This window comes from Vombatus ursinus, unplaced genomic scaffold, assembly GCF_900497805.2.
Source record: "Vombatus ursinus unplaced genomic scaffold, bare-nosed wombat genome assembly UNPS02005236.1, whole genome shotgun sequence".
In the NCBI taxonomy this organism is placed as follows: Eukaryota; Metazoa; Chordata; class Mammalia; order Diprotodontia; family Vombatidae; genus Vombatus; species Vombatus ursinus.
The window spans coordinates 5,947,371-5,966,522 of NW_020945014.1; the positions used below are offsets into that span (position 1 = coordinate 5,947,371).

Below are 19,152 nucleotides of genomic sequence, written 5' to 3' on the forward strand. Positions count from 1 at the left end.
TGGTGGTGGTGGTACATTGTGGTAAGAAACACTGATTAGGAGACAATATAGTGTAGTGAAAAAACCACCAGGGCTGGGGGCTCAGGATTGAATTCTAGCTCTGCAATGAGATTGACCATGGGCAAGTTCCTTCATTACTCTGATCCTTTGTGTCCTCTTCTGTAACGTTCATTCCATCTCTTACATTCTGTGTTAAATCTCTGACATTCTACTTGCCCGTACCTAAATTTGGCATTGTATCTCCTGCCTCTCCATTCCCACCTCACCTCTACCTATTAGAAGCTTTAGTTTCTTTCAGAGTTTGGGTCAATTGCTAACTCTAATGTAAAGCTTTTCCTGATCATTAAATTGCAGTCAACAAATATTTATTAAGCACCTCTGTGTGCTAGTCACTATGCTAAGAGCTTTACAAATATTATCTCATTTTATCCTTACAACCAACCTGAGATGTAGGTGCTATTATTATTTCTATTTTACAGTCAAGGAAACTGAGGCAGATGGCATTTAAGTTTAAGTCTGGGGTCACACAGCTAATGTATGGGGCTGTATTCAAACTTAGACCTTCCTGTCTCCAGGTCCAGTGCTGCATCCATTGTGGTACCTAGTTGCCTCTACTGAATTAAAACTGCTTTCTTTGAAGTTACCAGTATTAGCTTAATTGCCAGCCTTGATGGTCTTTTTTCAATCCTTATCCTGCTTGACCTGTCTGTAGCATCTGACTTCTGACAACTTTCCCTTACTGGATATTCTCTCATTTCTGGGTTTTCCTCATTCTCCCTCCCTTCTCTGTTTCTCTCTCTGTCTCTCTCTGTCTCTGTGTCTGTGTCTGTCTCTGTCTCTCTCTCTCTGTCTCTCTCTCTTGTTCTACCTGTATAACTGCTCCTCGGTCTTCATAGATAGATAGAGTGACCATATATAAAGTCCTTACTATGGACTTTAATAAGTCCTGGGACTGTCATAAGTACTGGAAATACAAATATAAGCAAAAGGAAAGATAGTCCCTGCTTTCAGTAAGTTTATGTTCTAATGGGGGGAAGTCAGCACGTAGAAAAATAAGAGCTTAAGCAATACAACAACTAGCATTTCTATAGCTCTTTAATATTTGCAAAACACTTAACAAATATTGTAATTTATCTTCATAACAACCCTGGAATGTAGGTGCTAGTATTGTTTCTATTTTGTAGGTCAGAAAACAGGCTGACAGAAGTGAAGTGACTTGTCCAGGGCCACACAGCTATTAAGCCAGAGGCTGAATTCAAACTCGCATCTTCCTGACACCAAGTCTTATGCTTTATCCATTTTGCTGATCCAGTGCTCTAACCACTGATTGGATTGAATTTTATATAGTAAAATTAATTATTTTAAAGCCTCTTCCTGACCTAGTATCCAGATCCCCTTATTCTGTGCTGAAGTAACTTACCTGAAGTCTCCCAGATAGTACTTGGTAGAGAAGTGACTCACCTCTAGGACTTCTGACTCCTAGTCCAGTTGCTATTCCACTATCCCATGTTAGGTCTCTGCATGAGATATGGTTCTTGTCCTTTAATAGTTTTCAGTCCATCAGCAGCTTCCTACTATGCAACCATTGACTTTCTTCTACATCTCCAGACTTTTTATTCTGGGTAGCTCTTAGCATCAGGTTTATTGGTACTGAGGATGCCTTTGCTGAATTTCAGAAACTTTGACTTTCACAAGTCGAGGTTATCACTTCACTTCAATTATTTTAAATAAATAATTAAGCTGTAAAAGTACAATTTTGTGAATTTAATTGACCTTTAAGGGATTAATGGAAAAGTTATCTTTTCTCCTCTGTGATTCAGATATCAGTGTAAATCCTCCTTTTTTTTCCCCCCATGAAGTCAGCTTTGGACTTAGAAAGTCGGATCATTCCTATAGGCTGCCCAGGTCATTTCCATTTACAATCATATTTCATTAGGAAATGGAAAATGGGCTGATATTCTTAATAGTCAAATAAAGAGACGCACATGGTGCTGGATAGTAATTTAAAATAGCTACTATATGGCTATCAATTATCTCGAGATGAAAGTTCAATTTAATTAAGTGTGTATGGCCCCTTTTAAATCCAGTTCTTCAATTTGTATTGAAATGTCATCATTATGACTTCCCTGGTGAGTTTATCAGCTGTTTGAAGACTGAATCATTAAAATCCACCTTTTTATAGATCTTTCAGAAATAAGAGATTTTTTTTTAGTGCCAACTGTTGACAGTTATTTTCATATTGAGGTACAAAATTAAACATAAAAATTGGCATTCAGTGATAGCAATGATTTCATTTAACTCCTGAGTTTCAAAGACCGACATGTGATTTCATTTTTAAGAGACAGGCATTGTTCTACTCTTAGGTGATATTTTTAATAATGAAGAACCTTAACTTTCAATTCATTCCAGCAAACGTTTATTAAATGACTACTGTTTCCAAGTCCTGTGCTTGACTCTAGGTATACAAATAATAATAATAATCATAATAAGTAATAGTCTCTGCTCTGAAAGTGCTTACATTCTGCTGGAGGGATAGGTCATATATACAAGTAAGCACATAAAAAGTGACTTTGTCACATGGGAGGGAGTGCTAATAACTCATGAGATAAGGAAAGGGCCTTTTATAAAAAGTAGCAACTGAGCTGTACTTTGAAGGAAGCTAGGAATTCTAGAAAGTAAGGGTGAACAGGGAGACAGTACTCTACATTGAGAACCATTTATGGAATAGCTTTGAGGCTGTGCCGTGGGAATTGATGAGAGAGTTTGAAGGCAGGTAAAATTAAATAAGAATGAAGGTGGAATGAGAGCCAGATAGTGAAGGTTTTTAAATACCAGGATTTTGATTTTTTAAAATTTAGTCTAGAAGTAATAGGAAACTATTGAAGGTGTTTTTTTTTTTTATTTTTATTTGGGTGGGAGTGAATTTTTTAGGAATATCAAATTAACAACTATGCGGGGATTTAAGTCAAGGAGACCAATTAGGAGGCTATTATAATAGTATAGGTCATAGCAGCCTGAATTGTAGTAGAGGTTGTATGAATAAGCAGACAACTAGGTGGTGTAGTGGATAGAATGCCAGGCCTAGAGTCAGGAACACTCATCTTCCTATCATCAGATACTTCCTAGCTGTGTGACCCTGGGCAAGTCCCTTAACAATGTTTGCTTGTCATCTGTAAGCTGGAGAAGGAAATGGCAAACCACTATAGTATATTTGCCAAGAAAACCCCAAATGGAGCCATGAAGAGTCAGATATGACTGAACAGCAACAAAATGTACAAGTAGGATCTATTTTATTGGTATGAGTAGGATCTATTTTATTAGACTTAACTGATTGGATATGGATGTTGAGGAGAGAGCAAAGGATGACTCCAAGATTGGAAATGTAAAGTATAAGTAGATAGAGAGACTGAAAATGAGTAAAAGAGAGGAATTCATTCTGGGGCAAGTTCCTGGAATCAGGAGACAAGAAGGTAGGTGGAGTCAGCCTTGGCAAGGAGAAATCTCTATTAGAGACTAGAACAAAAGGGAGTGAAAGTGGAGGATGATGGAATGTTGAGGTCTGGAGTTCGGGAGAACAGAGAGCTTGCTCTGGATGGCCTTTATATTCTCAGCAAATTAGGAGGCAAGGTCACCTCCTTGACAAGAGAAGATGATATAAAGGATCTGAAGCAGAGGAGATGTTTTGGAATAGCCTTTATGGAGATTGTGATAGAGGCTCCATCAGAGAAGAATAAAAGAATTGTCATTCAGCAGTGAGGCCCTACTTGGGAGTAGATAACCTAAATTTGTAGTTATGAGAAGACTGAGAGAGGTTAAATGATTTACCTGAGGTCATACTGGTAGTAAATGGCAGAGTGAAGATCAGAACCTAGATTATAGTATGTCAAGATCATAGATAGACCAGGAAAGAACATTAGAATTCATATAATCTGTACATAAGGAAGCTGAAGCCAGGAGAGTTTAAGTAAATTTCTCAAGGTTTCAGAGGTGGGTAAAAGGCAGAGCTGTGAGTTAAATCTAAGTCATCAGACCCCAAATCCTATTAGTAAGTCCTGACTCTGCTATTCATTAGCTATGTCACTTTGCACAAGTACCTTCACTTCACAGTGTAGTTATAGGAGCACTCAGATTCCTTTCTAGCTCTGCAACTAACTACCTGTGTGGCCTTGGGTAACTTTTCTGTGCCTCATCTTTAAAATGGGAAGATTAGATTAAATGACCTCTAAGGTCCTACCTATTTCTAAATCTGTGACTCTGTGAAGTCACTTCCCTTCTCTTTGCCTCTATTTCCTCATCTATAATGAGGTGGTTGGACTAAATTCTCTTCTGATTCTAACATTCCCATGATTCTGTGCTGCTGCCTCTACCTGCCTCACAGTGTTACTATGAGGAGAACAGTTAGGGAAATGAGACTCATATGGCTGAAATAAAGAACAGTATGAGACAGTAGGTAATCAAATACTAAATTGGGCAGTCCAGGAGCATAAGTGCTGTCTGTGGATGTTCAAGGAAGGAGGATATCAATTTGTACTAAAGTAATTGGTAAAAATTTCTGTGGAGGGAATGGGCTTCAGCTGGACCCTGATTGCTGCACTTCTCTTTATTGTCTGTGTGATCTTAGAAAAGTCACTTAAGCTGCTCTAAGCCTTGGACATCCATAAAATAGAGATGATGATGATGATAACATTTGCACTGCCTACCTTACAGGACTGTTGCAAGCAAAGGACCTTGTAGACCATTAATAATGGTGATAATTGTTATTTCTGGATCATAGTGGGCTGGTTTGTCTGAAAATGCAACATCACATGATCTCTTAGTATTAGTTCTTTTGCTTTTCATGTTGAGAACTTCTACAATTATGGAAATTATTGCACATCATTTCTTTCCCTAACACATTCCCCCACCCCTTACATTATATACTTTGATGTAGTCATGCTTTTTCCCAGATGGGTTGGCTTTTTTTGCATGTCCTTAGCTCTGTCTTCTAGATCACTGTCTTGGGAGGTTTCCAGCTCGACCACTTATTTACTGTGTCTTCATGCGAATCACATGCCTTTTTTGGGTCTCAGTGTTCTCACCTATAGAATAAAATGATTGGAATAGATGATATCTAATGTCCTTTCTGTCTCTGATATCCTATGATTTTATACTTATCCTTAATCACTCCTGTCACCTTCTGCTTTCAAGAGTGTGCCAAGCCCTGTTCTTCTTAAGTGACTTTGACGAGTGACATCCAGCTGTTCCGAAGCCTCATCAGTAGTTTGTGGGCTGGCCCTTCTTTCTTCTTCATTTACTCATTTGTATTTTACTTTATTTGCATGCTGGTAATACCTTACTTTCTAATCCCTTACTTTCCTTCAAACAGCTGTCATGGGTAGACAGGCTCATTTTAGGAGCAAAGTGAATGGCCTCAAAACATGATTGTTTCATTATTCATTAAAAGTCTTGTCAATTCCCCCTTCTGATCACTAGCAAGGTTATCCATTAGAGCACAGAAAGAAACAGAGCTCTCCTTTCCCTCATGAGTATCAATGGCCTTGAATATTGGTTTGAATAATTCATCCTTTTCATGCAGATCGCTCATGGTTTATTAAAGCTCTTATCTCTTCTAAGAACCTATCACCATTTGCAAGGTAAAGAAGACTTCTGTGTAACCACAGCCCTCCTTTTCTAAGTGCATATGTGCATTTATGTGTTTAAGCAGACTAGATGACATTGTCATTAACAATGTGCCTGTTGGAATCATTATAGTGTACTTGAAAGAGCAGTGCAGTCAGGGGAAATGCAGTCAGGGGACCTGGGTTCAAGTCCTGGCTGTGCCTGGCTGTGAGATCTTAGGTTGAGATTTTCCTAGCCTTAATTTCCTATCTGCAAATATATAGCTATATATCTATATCTATCTATCGATTTAATATTTGTAATGTTTAACTTAAGTAGTTGTTCTGAGGAAAGACCTTTATGAACCTTAAAATGGTATAGAAATCTGAGTAATTATTGTTTATCTCATAGGGTCATTGTGAGGATCAAGTGAGGTAGTGGGTGTAAAAAAACTTGGCAAACCAAGTTTTGTGGCCTGTTGTTGTATTTTTCTACAAATGTTAGAATTCAACAAAATTCATTTTAAGCAAACATTTTAAATTATCTATTACATGTAAGACAGTGCAGGGTCCTGGGAGAGGTAGGAGTAAATAAATTGACAATATTTGCCCTTGACAAATTTGCAATCAAATTGGGAAAGATAGTCATGAGGACAAATAGCCATATCACAAATTGAAATATGATCAGCTCATTGGAAATGTCCAGCTGGCTATTACAGATTCAAGGAAAAAGAGATAGCTTCCAAATGAAGAAGCATCATTGTATGATGGAAAGGTCACTGAATTTGGGGTCAGAGGAGCTGGATTTGATCCCCACTGTGCCACCTTCTACTTTTATGACCTTGGACAGGTCTCTTAATCTTATTGTCTCCCATATAAGGATATCAGCTCTTTGTGAGTAAGAATTCTTTTGTATAATTTTGAAATACAAGCACAGAAAAGCAACACCAGTGTACAGGAAGTAGTGGCAACAGTTAATTCAAGATGTACCTGTTGATATATTAAAAGATATCTGTCACCAGATCTTGGATCATTATTCTGAAGGCAGATAACAGATGCTTAATAATACTCTTTCTCAGTTGCAGCTACCACCATCTCTTCAGTTAGCACCTCAAGTGCCCTTAGCCTAGCAGTCCAGCAGTCAGAGCAGTCTTGGAGTTGTGAATGGTCACAATCAGAACAGAAGAAGTACCAGCAGTCAGCATGGAAGTAGCGACAGCAGCAAGCACAACTATCCAAGAAACCATCTGCTTAGCTTAGCTCTCCCAGGCAGGTGAAAAGATCAGTCTTCATTTCTCCTAAGGAGTACAACAAGGCAGCAGAGCCATTATCTAAAATCCCCCAAATTGAGACTACATACCTACCAATACTACCAGTACATCCACCTCCAGAGCCTACGCCAATGCTTACACCTGCATATTCACTGAGAGAGAGCCAGAAGACTGGCACAGTGGAGTCTGGGAATCTACCAGAAGTTCAGATTCTTCCTCCCTCTCATCCTGTCGCTGTATAGCAGCTACTTCCTCTTTCTCATTCCCTGTCTAACCCCTGCCAAAACACCTCACCTTCCAGCTACATTACTGGGATACCAACTACAAATTCTACCATGTCAGGATGGGGTTATCAGTATCTACAATCCATGATGAAGACAGAAGGAGCAGCCTAGGGGCTCTGGCCCTAGCATATTGACCACCCATTTACTCATCTTCTTGCCATATTGTGTCTTAGACTGATAAAATGGGAGTTTTAAGGGCATGAGTTGATTGGCAATCCAAATACATTGATGGTTTGATAAATTTCTTCAGTCTCTTCAATTAATTTTTCTTCATTTAAATAAATCATAACTTCTTCATACCTATTTATCCTTTATGGTTCTTGGCAGTGTCTTTTCATAAATCCTGCATAGAAGATGCACCCAATGTGCTAGAAGCCTTCTTCACATTCTTTTCATTCCAGGGACAATCTCATTCTCACTTTTTCTAGTGATGCATTTTCTTGGTAATATCTTTTCCTTCCCTCTTATGTTTGAATCATTTAAATCAGAGAATACTCTGATGACTACTTATGACCAGCACAATTCTTCTATTACTTCATCTTTCAGAAAAGGGAAAAATAAATAAAAAGGGAATGTCTGTGTCCACTGAGGCTTGGGGTCTGTACCTTCTTAAGGAAATTTGAATTGGAAAAAGTAACTCTTCATTTTAAGGAAAGGAACAGGACCTTTCTAATGTTTGGTTTCATAGTTCAGATTGTCTAAAAGCTCAGACCTCTAACTCAAGGGTAATATTTGTGTTTATAACAACATTTCATTCTTGTTATAAATTATAGTAGTTGGTAGGATTTTTTTGGTTATTGCTATTGGTTGGTTTCTTTTTTTGTTGCTGTTGAAAAAAAATCACAAGCAATAGGTAAGATATTAACCTAGTCATCCATGGTGGAAAAACAAAATGGATAAAAAACCCTCCACGTATTTCCTAGTCTATGGCTCAGAAAACTTTTTAGAGAGTGCATTGATATGTATATCTTGTGTAAGTGCTACAGGAGCTCAGAACTGAGTCAGAAGATGAGCTTAGGCTAGATCATATTCATGAAGCTGCTAAGTGATTACAGTGATTACAATTTTCTCACTACCACAGAAGTTTATATTGTTATTCGTGTATTATAGCTACAAATCATGGAACATTATACTTTTCAAAGAGAATATAATTTAGTTGAGGAAAGTGACTGTTTTGCTTCTGTTTTTGTGTCCTCAGAGTTTAGCACATTGTCTGTGCTAAATAATAGGCACCTAATAAATTCTTGTTAAATTAATGAATTGGAAGAATTCAGATTATAAATAATCCAAAGAATAATGGAAAGACAGAGTGGGCATAAATACTCTGAAGTCTTTTACAAGGATGGCTTATATGAAAGAAGTAGAAAGAAAGACACCATCAAACACTAGCAAAGGAGATGAGGGTCATGTATTTAGAATGAAAGATAGCCTGAAGTACATGTTATTGTCCCTGGCATCTTAGGGGATCAGAGGAAGACTTTGAGCACTTTGGATTGTTGTTTAGATGATTTATGGGAACAAGTGGCCAAGAATCCCTCAGTTTGGGAAAGTTCTTCTCTCTGCTGACCCAAGAATCCTAAACTGAATCTGAAACCTTAGGATCACAGGTTGAGCTGGAAGTAATCTTACAAGTCATGGCATCCAACCTCCTCTTTTTTTGAACCCAAAGAGGTTGACACTTTCCAAGTGTCACACAGCTAGCAGGCATAGAGCCCAGGTCTTCCTAAATCCCAGTCTAGTTCTTTTTCTATTACACCATGCTGCCTTTCTAGATCATCTACCCGGGGTGGGGAACCTGCAGCCTCAAGGCCATATGTGCAGTCTCGAGGCTGCAGGTTCCCCACCCCTGGGCCTGACTTGTAACTCAGTGCATAAATCTCTGCTATATAGCATGCTTGTGATGTGGTTGTTATATTCTCCTTGGAGACCTCCAGTGATGGGGAACTCACTGTCTCAAAAGCACATATCTCTTTTCTTTGTTGGACAACTCCAGTTGTTAAAATATCTTTATGATGAGCTGAAATTCACTTAATATTGGTGATAGTTGTTCCTCGTCAGACTAGGACAAACAAGTCCAGTTTATTGAGATCATATGGCCATAGTTATCATTAACATCCTTGTAACACTTTAATGTTTATAAAATTCTTTACCTGCATGATTTCATGTCAGCTTTAAAGCCACCCTGAGAGAATGACTATGTGCTATTATTATTCTTATTTTATAGATAAGCAAACTGAGATTTGAAGAAGTTGAGTGACTTGTTCATGATCATGTAACTAGTATGTGTTAAAGGCAGAATTTGAATCTATATCTTCTGGAAATAGAAATAATTCTAGGTCCAAAGTCAGAAAACCTTGGTTCAAGTCCTAGCTATATGATTTAGGGTAAGTTATTTTACTTCTGTAAATTTTCCTCATTAATAAAATGGGGATAAAACTTGGACTACCTGCCACACATGGTTGCTAAAAAGACCAATGAGAAAATTCATGTCAAAGGCTTTTTAACCACAAAGTGCTGTGTAAATATCAATGATTACTGCAATATCACTCCTACATGGGTGATATTAGTCAAAATATTGTAGCAAGAAGTATTACAGAAACAAAAACAACGCTAATGTAACCTTTTCCCCAGCCAGTTTGTAATTCTGCTCTAAAAAGTATTGCTGTAACTACCAAGCATTTTCCTTTCTCAACTTACTTTTGGAAGAAAAGAAAAAAAACGAAAAGAGAAACCTTTATTTGAATACATTTTTAAGTGTTTCAAAGGTGAAAATCATTAGTTCCTTTTGGACTTCATAGTAGAGGTCTTGTCTTGAACTTATCTTGACCTTTTTAGTGAAACAGGAAATGTTCTGACCTTTATTTTAGGGTAGTTCCATGTTTTACATCAATATTTAGAAGGATGAAAAATACCTGCTTCTTTAGAGGAGGAGGGTAGCCAAGTTTCCTGTTTGCTACTGAATCAAATCAGTCCGTATTGGCCTCCACACCTTCGTTTGTCCACAAGAGTTTTCACTTTTGGGAAGCGTGTTACTATACATGGTGCTCTGTTTGAGATGTAATGATTTATTGACACAGAACCAAGACTGAGGAGACTCTTGTTGTGATTATTGACATCTCTTTTGTGAGTCTAAATTTAAAATCATTGAAAGTGAAATATGGAAGGAATCTTAAAACAAACTATTTGAAATCAGAAGAGTTGTTGGTGAACCTAGAATATTGGAGCTCAAAGACTTGAAGGCGTAGAATGTTATTTTGGGGAAGGATCTGGAAGGAAGCTTCAAGTTCATGTAGTCCCATCCCCTTATTTTATAATGGATAATTAAAAGCCTGTAGGGGTTAAATAGCTGCCCAGTAGCCACCCCTCTAGTGAGGAGCAGAGCCAAGATTTGAACCCAAATCTACCAACTCCAATTCCAGTGCTCTTTTCCTTATAGTTTCTTCTCTACATAGGAAGAAATGTTCTAAGAGAAACACTGACTTGATCCAGAGCATACAGTGATATGTAGAGAACTGAGATTGGAACACTAATTTTCTTGTTTATATTCCAATGCTCATAATGTTGTCAATTAATCAACAAGTACATATTATAAATTTATTATGTTCCAGGAACTCTGCTAAATACTGGAGATACAAAGAAAAAGTCAAAACAGGTTGTGACCTCAATGAGCTTATATTTTAATGGATGAGGTAACATGTACATTACAATATGTAATATTAATATATTGTATGTATGTGTATTATGTTCATGTAAATATATATTATATGTATTATATACATACATACACACATATATATATATATAATATACACACATATACATATATACACACACACACACTAAATGGAAGATAACCACAGATGGGAGACATCAGCACCTTTGGGAACCAGGAAAGAAGGTAAGAAGGAACTGGTCAAAGAAAGTAATCCTTGAACTGAATCCTAAAGGAAACCAAGCACTGAAAGAGGTGGGAATTAGGAGCAAAAGCATATTGGCCAGAGGTGAGGGGAAGGGAAGGTTTAATTCAGGGTAAAGGTGGAAATGAAGGGACAGCCAGTACCAAGTCACAGAGATAAGATGTGTAGAGTCATGTGAAAAGAAGAGCAAGTGGGCTAGTATGGCTAGACAATAGAATGCATGGAGGGTAATGTGTAAAGATAGTGAAAAGATGTTGTGAAGAGCTTTAAATGGCAGTCAGAGGAGCTTATATTTGATCCTTGAGATTGTAAGTAGCCATTGAATATTATTGGGTTGGGGAGTGACATTGTCAGAAGTGTCATTTGGGAAAATAGCTTTGTGGATGATGGATTGGACTGAGGAGAGACTTGTAGTGTGGATATTACTTAGGAAGCTATTATGATAATCCAGGCAAGAAATGATGAGGGCCTAAACTAGATGGTGGCTTTGTGAATGGAGAGATGTATGTATGTGAGAGACATTTTAGACAAAGAAACAGTAAGGTCTGGCAATTCATTGTATACTTATGTCAACTGATAGTTAAAAGCTGAGCATGATACTGAGGTTGTGAGCTCAGGTAATGGGAAGGATGGCATTGCTATCAACCATAAAAAATAAGTTTGTGAAAGGTTGCTTTTTGGGGGAAAGGTAATGATTTCTGTTTTGGACATCTTAAAAATTAGTCAACAAACATGTATTAAGCACTTAATATATGAAAAGCACAAGTATTAAGTATTGGGGAAACAAAGAATTATAAGAAAGCAGTTCCTGCCCTCAAAGAACTCACATTCTAGAAGGGGAAAATATATACAAAATATGTGCATTGTATACACACACGCTATATATACTGGATAAATTGTAGGTAATTCAGAAAGAAGGCACTAGCAATTGGAAGGACGGGGCTTTTTATAGAAAGTAGGGATTTGAGCAAAGTCTTAAAGGAAAGAAGGGAGCAGAGATAAATAGGGAAAGCATTCCATGCATAGGGGTTTTGTTGTTCAATCGTTTTTGTTGGGTTTGACACATTGGAATCGTATTGAATTCTATATAATGTAGAATTTGAACTCAGGTCTGCATGACTCCAAAATTCCATCCTCTGTGTCATCTTTAATTAATTTGTTTGTGTTTTAATGTATTTCCAGTTCCTAGGACATAGCTTTGCACATAATAGGTGCTAAGTAAATCTTTATTGAATTGAATATGAGGGATCTTGGGTTGACATATTGGCAAATAACTGTTATACGGACCCTTCCATCAATGCCAGCCACAATCCTGCGCACAGTAACAGCGATATCACCTATGATACTTTCTATTTTGAGCTATTGTTAAGATAACAGATAACTTTAATACATAGTATTACATGGTAATTACATTACAGTGTTATAAAATGTGAATCTCTGCCATCCTGATATCCTGTATCTATTAGGTATCTCAATCTTCCACGTTTATAAATGCAATTAATAGTAGATACTTTGAACCTTAATAATAATAATAATAACTAACATTTATACAGTACTTTAAGGTTTAGAAAGCACTTTACATATGGCATCTCATTTGATTCTCACAATAACTCTAAGAAGTAAGTGCTATTATTATCCCTGTTTTATAGGTGAGGAAACTGAGGCTGGGAGAGTTTTAGTGACTTGCCCAGGGTCATGCACCTATTTAAGTGTCTGAGATAGAATTTAAACTTGTCTTTCTCACTCCAAGGCCAGCACTCTGTCCACCATGTTACCTAGCTGCTCCCTCAGACCAAAGTAAATACATTTTTATACTTTAAGTTCATCAGAGAAATGCAATCAGAATGTCCTGTGTTGCGGAAAAATTGTTACCCACTGGGGAGCATCAGAAATGTTTTTTTGGGAGCAGGTGGCATTTGCTTTGGGATTTAAAGAGTAGATAGGAATTCAAAAAGAAAGAGAAAAAAGGGTCTAATAAGACTCATGGTCTTACATGATATAATAGAAAGAGTACCAGCTATGGGAATTGGGCTGTCTGGGTCTGAAACCTGTCTCTGTGACATTTATTTAGCAAGTCCCTTTATCTCCTCGGCAAAAGGGCATAATAACACCTAACTACCCACCTAGTATGATTGTTACAAGAAGAGTGCTTCATAAACTTTAAAACAGTATATTTACGTGGGTTGCTATTACTGTTTTTATTGTTGCTGAATTATGATCTCTGTCAGAGGAGGTGGTGCCCACACTGACAAATCATGAATCTTTGAAGTATCTAAAGCATGTAAGGTGAAGTATCTTTTTTCTCTTTGCAAAATGGAGATTACCTTGAGGAAACTTTCGGTGTTTTCTTTAATCACAGATCAGTTCCCAAGTGTGAATCTTTAAATATATCTTAGTTTCCAAATAGGATCTCAGTTGACCCAAGTGTAAGGTTAAGGCATGATTGGTAGCTCTTTTATTTCTTATTATTTAAATGAATGTTATGAATTAATAAAAGTGGAATGGGCTACCTTGAGAAATATTGTGTTCCCCTTCCTTTGAAATTTTCAAGGAGAGATTTGAAAATCACTTTTTGTATGTTTTATGAAGGGAATTCTTATGGCATATAGGTTGGTCTAGATTGCCACTGAGGTCCCTTCTAACTCTCAAATTATCTTATTCTATGAATGGTCATAACAATTCATCATATTGTCTCATGCTGACCTGGACCAATTGGTTCAAGACATTTAGGGGAAATAACCCTACTAATTAGTTCTTTTTTTTCTCTCTCCTTCTATCCTTTCTTGCAGAATGGCGATTCAAGTAGACAAGTTCAACTTTGAGAGTTTTCCAGAGTCTCCTGCAGAAAGGACTCAGTTTACGAACCCTAAACAACTTGAAGAGGAGAGGCAGGAAACCCGAGGTTTGGAGATCAACAGCAAGTTAGACATCCACTGGAATATCATATCCTTTGAGAGGTGACAGAATAGAATGTTAATGAAAAATGCTTCAGCAGTTTACTTGGTAACTTAATACCAATTTTATGAGTGTTCGGGTTCTTGAAAGGGAAACTAAATAAGCTACTTAATTATAGATCCCTAACTATTGCTTATGCCATAAATAGCTCAGAAATGTCATGATGGGGAGGTCTGAATAAAATAGATGTTGTTTTTTCTTTAAATCATAACACTTTTAAGGCTGCATATAATGAAATATTGATTTAATGTGAGAATAGGGCTTTTGGGGTTTTATGGTCTCTTTGATTTAGAGAAAAATAATTATTGCCAATTCTGATTTTAGCAATTTGTTGTCAAGGGGATCCCTGTTCAGGTATGCATTGGATTGAATTGCCTCTGAAGTCCTTTCCAGTTCTGAAATTCTCTGATTCTATTAGTCCCTCATCTTCTCTGTGGCTTCAGGGAGGGAAGGCTGCATTGTAAAAGGGAATGAGCATTTGACCAAGACAAGAACCCTGCAACTAGTTATGTGACACTTGAAAAATTGCTTAGGCTCTTTTGCCCTCAGTGACCTAATCTTTCAAACAAGGAGATTGGACTAGATAATCTCTAATGTCCCTTCAGCCTTCACTGACCTATTGAGCATGGGAATTTAAATCATTTAATCTCTTTACTCCTTTCAGAGCCAAGTATAACCCCCATGCAACAATTGAGAAAGGAAGCTGTTAGTGGGTGAACCCATATAAGATTTGTCCATAATATGATAATAATTGTAAAAACTAACATTTATGTAGTATTTTAAGGTTTTAAAGTGTTTTATACATAGTATCATTTGATTCCTCAAGTGGAGAAGGGAAGACTTAGGGGAAACATGGTAGCCGTCTTCAAGCATTTGAAGGCATCTTTTGGAAGATTATTGTTTTGCCTGGTCTTAGATATCAGATTAGGACATTGTAGAGAGCTTTATGTTGGGTATGAGGAAAAACCTTGTAAGAGTGAGAGCTGTTCACAAACAGAATGATCTTCCTCTCTAGAGGTCTCCAGACAGGAGCTAGCTTAGCCTCTCCTCAGTAATATGGCAGAGGACCATCTTTGCCAAGTGTAGGTTGGATCAGAAGAACTCTAGGGGCCCTTTAAGCCCTGACATTCAGTGACTCAATGAATGTTAAGCCTGGGAAGGACATCAAAGACCTTTTAATCAAAATTCAGTAACATAGACTCTGTAACAAAAACACCAGGGCTCATGCACCCACCTCTGTGCTGTCCTTTAAGACAGTCTCTTTTGGAGGCAGCACACTTTGGGTGCTGTTGCTGTTGCTCATAGAATGTCCTGACTCCTTCTTGGGAATTAACCGTGGTATTGGTTTCAAGTCACAATAATAGATCTTACTAAATTATAGTCACAATTTATTTTGTCATTATTGGTTTGGGAAGGTAGGGCGTGGGGAGAATGAAGACCTGGTTTAGTAGTCTATTTAATTCACTAAGCTTGGCTTTGCTGGACCAGGGATTATTAGTCTAAGTCCTAGCACTGGCTTTTCCAAAAAGTTGTTGCTCCCTCTAGGCTCAGTCCCTTTCCCTCTTTAAGACTCAGTTTATCCATCTGTAACATGAAGGATGTATGGAATGGCTTCTAAAGGTCTTTTCTAGACCTTATCATTGTAATTATTTTTCAAATGTCTTTTAACTATTAAAAAAAATCATATGGAAAACAGACATTTATTAAGTGCTTACTATATACAATGCACTGTGAATGGTGCTGATGATGAAGAAATGTAACAATAATTGCTATTCCGAAGGAACTTACAAGCTATGAAGTAAGATAAAGCATGCCCTTAGAAATGTGTGATACATTTTCTATTGGAGTAGTCCAAATGGAGTCATATGAAATATTTGAGAAAAGAGATATTACTTTCAGCCGGGGATCATGAAAGGCTTCATGGAGGAGATGGGCTTCAAGGAACTGAGCCTTGAAGGAAGTGAGGATGTGTCAAGGGAGAATGATGTGGAGGGGAGCTCAGGGGGCTGCTGGTGGCAGGAAAGATCATTCAGAGCATGTAGGAAATTATATGCCAAGACATGGAGTCAGGACAACATGGGATGAGATTACTGAATGGTTTGTAGTTCATTTTAATTAAAATATGCAGTGAATAAAGGGGAGTGGTGAAAGAAAGATGGCAGATTGGAGCCAGGTTGTGAAGGGCCTTGAATTCTAGACTGAGGACTTTGTATTTTATTCATGAGGCAGTGAGTAATCCCTGAAGGTTTTTCAGCAGGGCAATGACACGGCAGCCCTGTGCATTAGATAACTGGAAGCTGTGTGACAGATAGCTTAGAAGGAAAAGACTAAAGATAGAAAGACCCATTAGGAGACTATTAGAGTAGTCCAAGCAAGAAGTAATATGGCTAGGACTAGGGTGGTAGTATTAGGATTTAAGAAAAGGGAATGGATGGGAGAAGTATTTTGGAGGCTGACCCAATAGGATTTGGTAGTTGATTGGGTGTTGGAGACTGCTCTCAAGAATGAAATTCTTTTTTTTTCTCCTTCTCCTAGTATAATCCTCTCTCACCCCTTAATTTTATTCTCCAGATATGACCCCTTCATCTTCAACTCACCCTGTGCCCTCTATCTATCTATCTATCTATCTATACATACATGATTTTTTCCCTCTAACTATCCTAATACTGACAAAGGTCTCATGAGTTGCAAATATCATCTTTTCATGCAGGAATGTAAACAGTTCAACCTTCATAAGTCTCTTATGATTTCTCTTTCCTGTTTACCTCTTCATGTTCCACTTGAGTCTTGTATTTGAAAGTCAGATTTTCTATTCAGCTCTGGTGTTTTCATCAAGAATGCTTGAAAGTCCTCTGTTTCACTGAATGACCATTTTTCCCCTGAAGGATTATACTCAGTTTTGCTGGGTAGTTGATTCTTGGTTGTAGTCCTATCTCCTTTGCCCTCCGGAATATCATACTCCATGCCCTCCAAACCCTTAATGTAGAAGCTGCTAAATCTTGTGTTGTCCTGATTGTGTTTCCACAATACTTGAATTGTTTCTTTCTGGCTACTTGTAATATTTTCTCCTTGACCTGGGAACTCTGAAATTTGGCTACAATATTCCTAGGAGTTTTCCTTTGGGGATCTCTTTCAGGAGGAGATCGGTGGATTCTTTCCATTTCTATTTTGCCATCTGATTCTAAAATATCAGGGTAGTTTTCCTTGATAATTTCTTGAAAGATGATGTCTAGGCTCTTTTTTTGATCATGGCTTTCAGATAGTCCAATAATTTTTAAGTTCTCTTTCCTGGATCTATTTTCCAGGTCAGTTGTTTTTCCAATGAGATATTTCACATTCTCTTCTATATTTTCATTCCTTTTGATTAGTGTTACAGTGCCTTGATTTCTCAAATTGTCCCTATCTTCCAATTTCTCCATTTTAATTTTTAAGGAAATATTTTCTTTAGTAAGCTTTTGGACTTCCTTTTCCATTTGGCCAATTTTGCTTTTTAGGGCATTCTTTTCCTCATTGGCTTTTTGGACCTCTTTTGTCATTTGGGTTAGGCTATTTTTTAAGGTGTTATTTTCTTCAGTATTTTTTTGGTTCTCCTTTAGCAAGCTATTGACTTGTTTTTCATGATTTTCTTGCATCACTCTCAGTTTTTCCTCTACTTCTCTTACTTACTTCTCAAAATCCTTTTTGAGCTCTTCCAAGGCCTGGGACTGATTCATATTTTTCTTGGAGGCTTTGGATGTAGGAGCTTTGACTTTGTTGTCTTCTTCTGGTTGTATGTTTTGATCTTCTTTGTCACCAAAGTAAGATAATATAGTCTGACTCTTTTTGCGATGCTTACTCATGATCTCGACCAATTACTTGAGTTTTAAACTCTTTGTTAAGGTAAGAGTCTGCTTCCAATTTGGAGAATGTATTGTCCCACGCTTTGGGGGTTTATTCAGCTGTTTTCAGAGATACTTCTAGAGACTTGTAAATTTTCAGTTCTTCCAAGGTGGTATGATAAGGGGCGAGGTGTTTCCTCTCCACTGCCACAACAAGCTCCACCACACCGGGACTGCCCCTCAGAAATGTGACCCAGATCCAAGCACGGGCAAAGCAAGAGATTCCTGCCTCATCACTAGCAAAGAGATCCCTGCAACCCCCCTCTGATCAGCCACTCGATTCCCCCTCAATCTGTAGGCCGGAAGCTCAGGAGGCAGCCACCATTTTGGGCCACGCTCAGGACTTGCGGCTGAGACCTAGCTTCTCTCTCACCGTAGTCACAGATTTTTCCCACTGACCTTCTAAGTTGTCTTTGGCCTTCATGGGTTGAGAAGTCTGGAAACCACCACGGCTGCCCGTGATTCAGTCCTCTGAGGCCTGCTCCAGGTTTGTTGCGGCCTGTGTGCCCACACCGAATTGCACTCCTCTCCCAGCTGCACGCAATGTACCTTTCTGATTAACCATCCAGGTTGTCTTGGGCTGAAAATTTGTTTCACTCTGTCTTTTTGTGGGTTCTGCTGCTTTAGAATTCGTTTAGAGCCATTTTTTTTTACAGGTATTTGGATGGGTTTTGTGGAGAGCTCAAGCAAGTCACTGCTTTCACTCTGCCATCTTGGCTCCGACCCCCTCAAGAATGAAATTCTAAACTCACAGAGAAATAATTCTGAAAAGGAATAAAAAGGGATTGGTCTAAAAAGACACAAGTAATACTTCAAAAGTTTTAAAAAATTTTAATTTTGTATTAAAAATAAAAAATTAGAATGTATATTTTAAAAACAATGTACGAAAGATGACAGAGGATGCAGGTAGCAAAGAATGACTATAACACCATAGCATGGACTCATCCTATAAGAATAGTATGGGGATTACTGTAGTATTCCTACTAAGAATAGTAAGGAATACTAAAGCTCAGAATGAGCTGGCAAGGAAAGCTAAGGATAAGAAAAAGAGGTGGCAAAGTGTAGCCAGGAGGCATAGACAACTTTTCATAGATGTTTGATATTAAAGAGGAATTGATGGGTGGGACCATAGTTTTAGGGATTGGCACAGTCAAGATCTGCAACCATTGAGGATATTTGAAAGACTCAATAACATTCTTGACAAGTTCTTCCCAAAGAGGAGTTCAGACACAGTACAAACATTGGCAGAA

The 19,152-nt window shown here is 37.8% G+C and overlaps 1 protein-coding gene across 2 annotated transcripts in view; it reads left to right on the top strand.

Annotated features, from left to right (window-relative positions):
• The window catches only part of TRAPPC9 (trafficking protein particle complex 9), a 964,950-nt gene that overhangs the window by 609,014 nt on the left and 336,784 nt on the right, over window positions 1-19,152 (top strand). For both annotated transcript variants that reach the window (XM_027844988.1, XM_027844994.1), the window contains one exon: window positions 13,859-14,012. In XM_027844988.1, coding sequence (XP_027700789.1) covers window positions 13,859-14,012 — 154 coding nt within the window. The remainder of the gene's footprint in view (window positions 1-13,858; window positions 14,013-19,152) is intronic.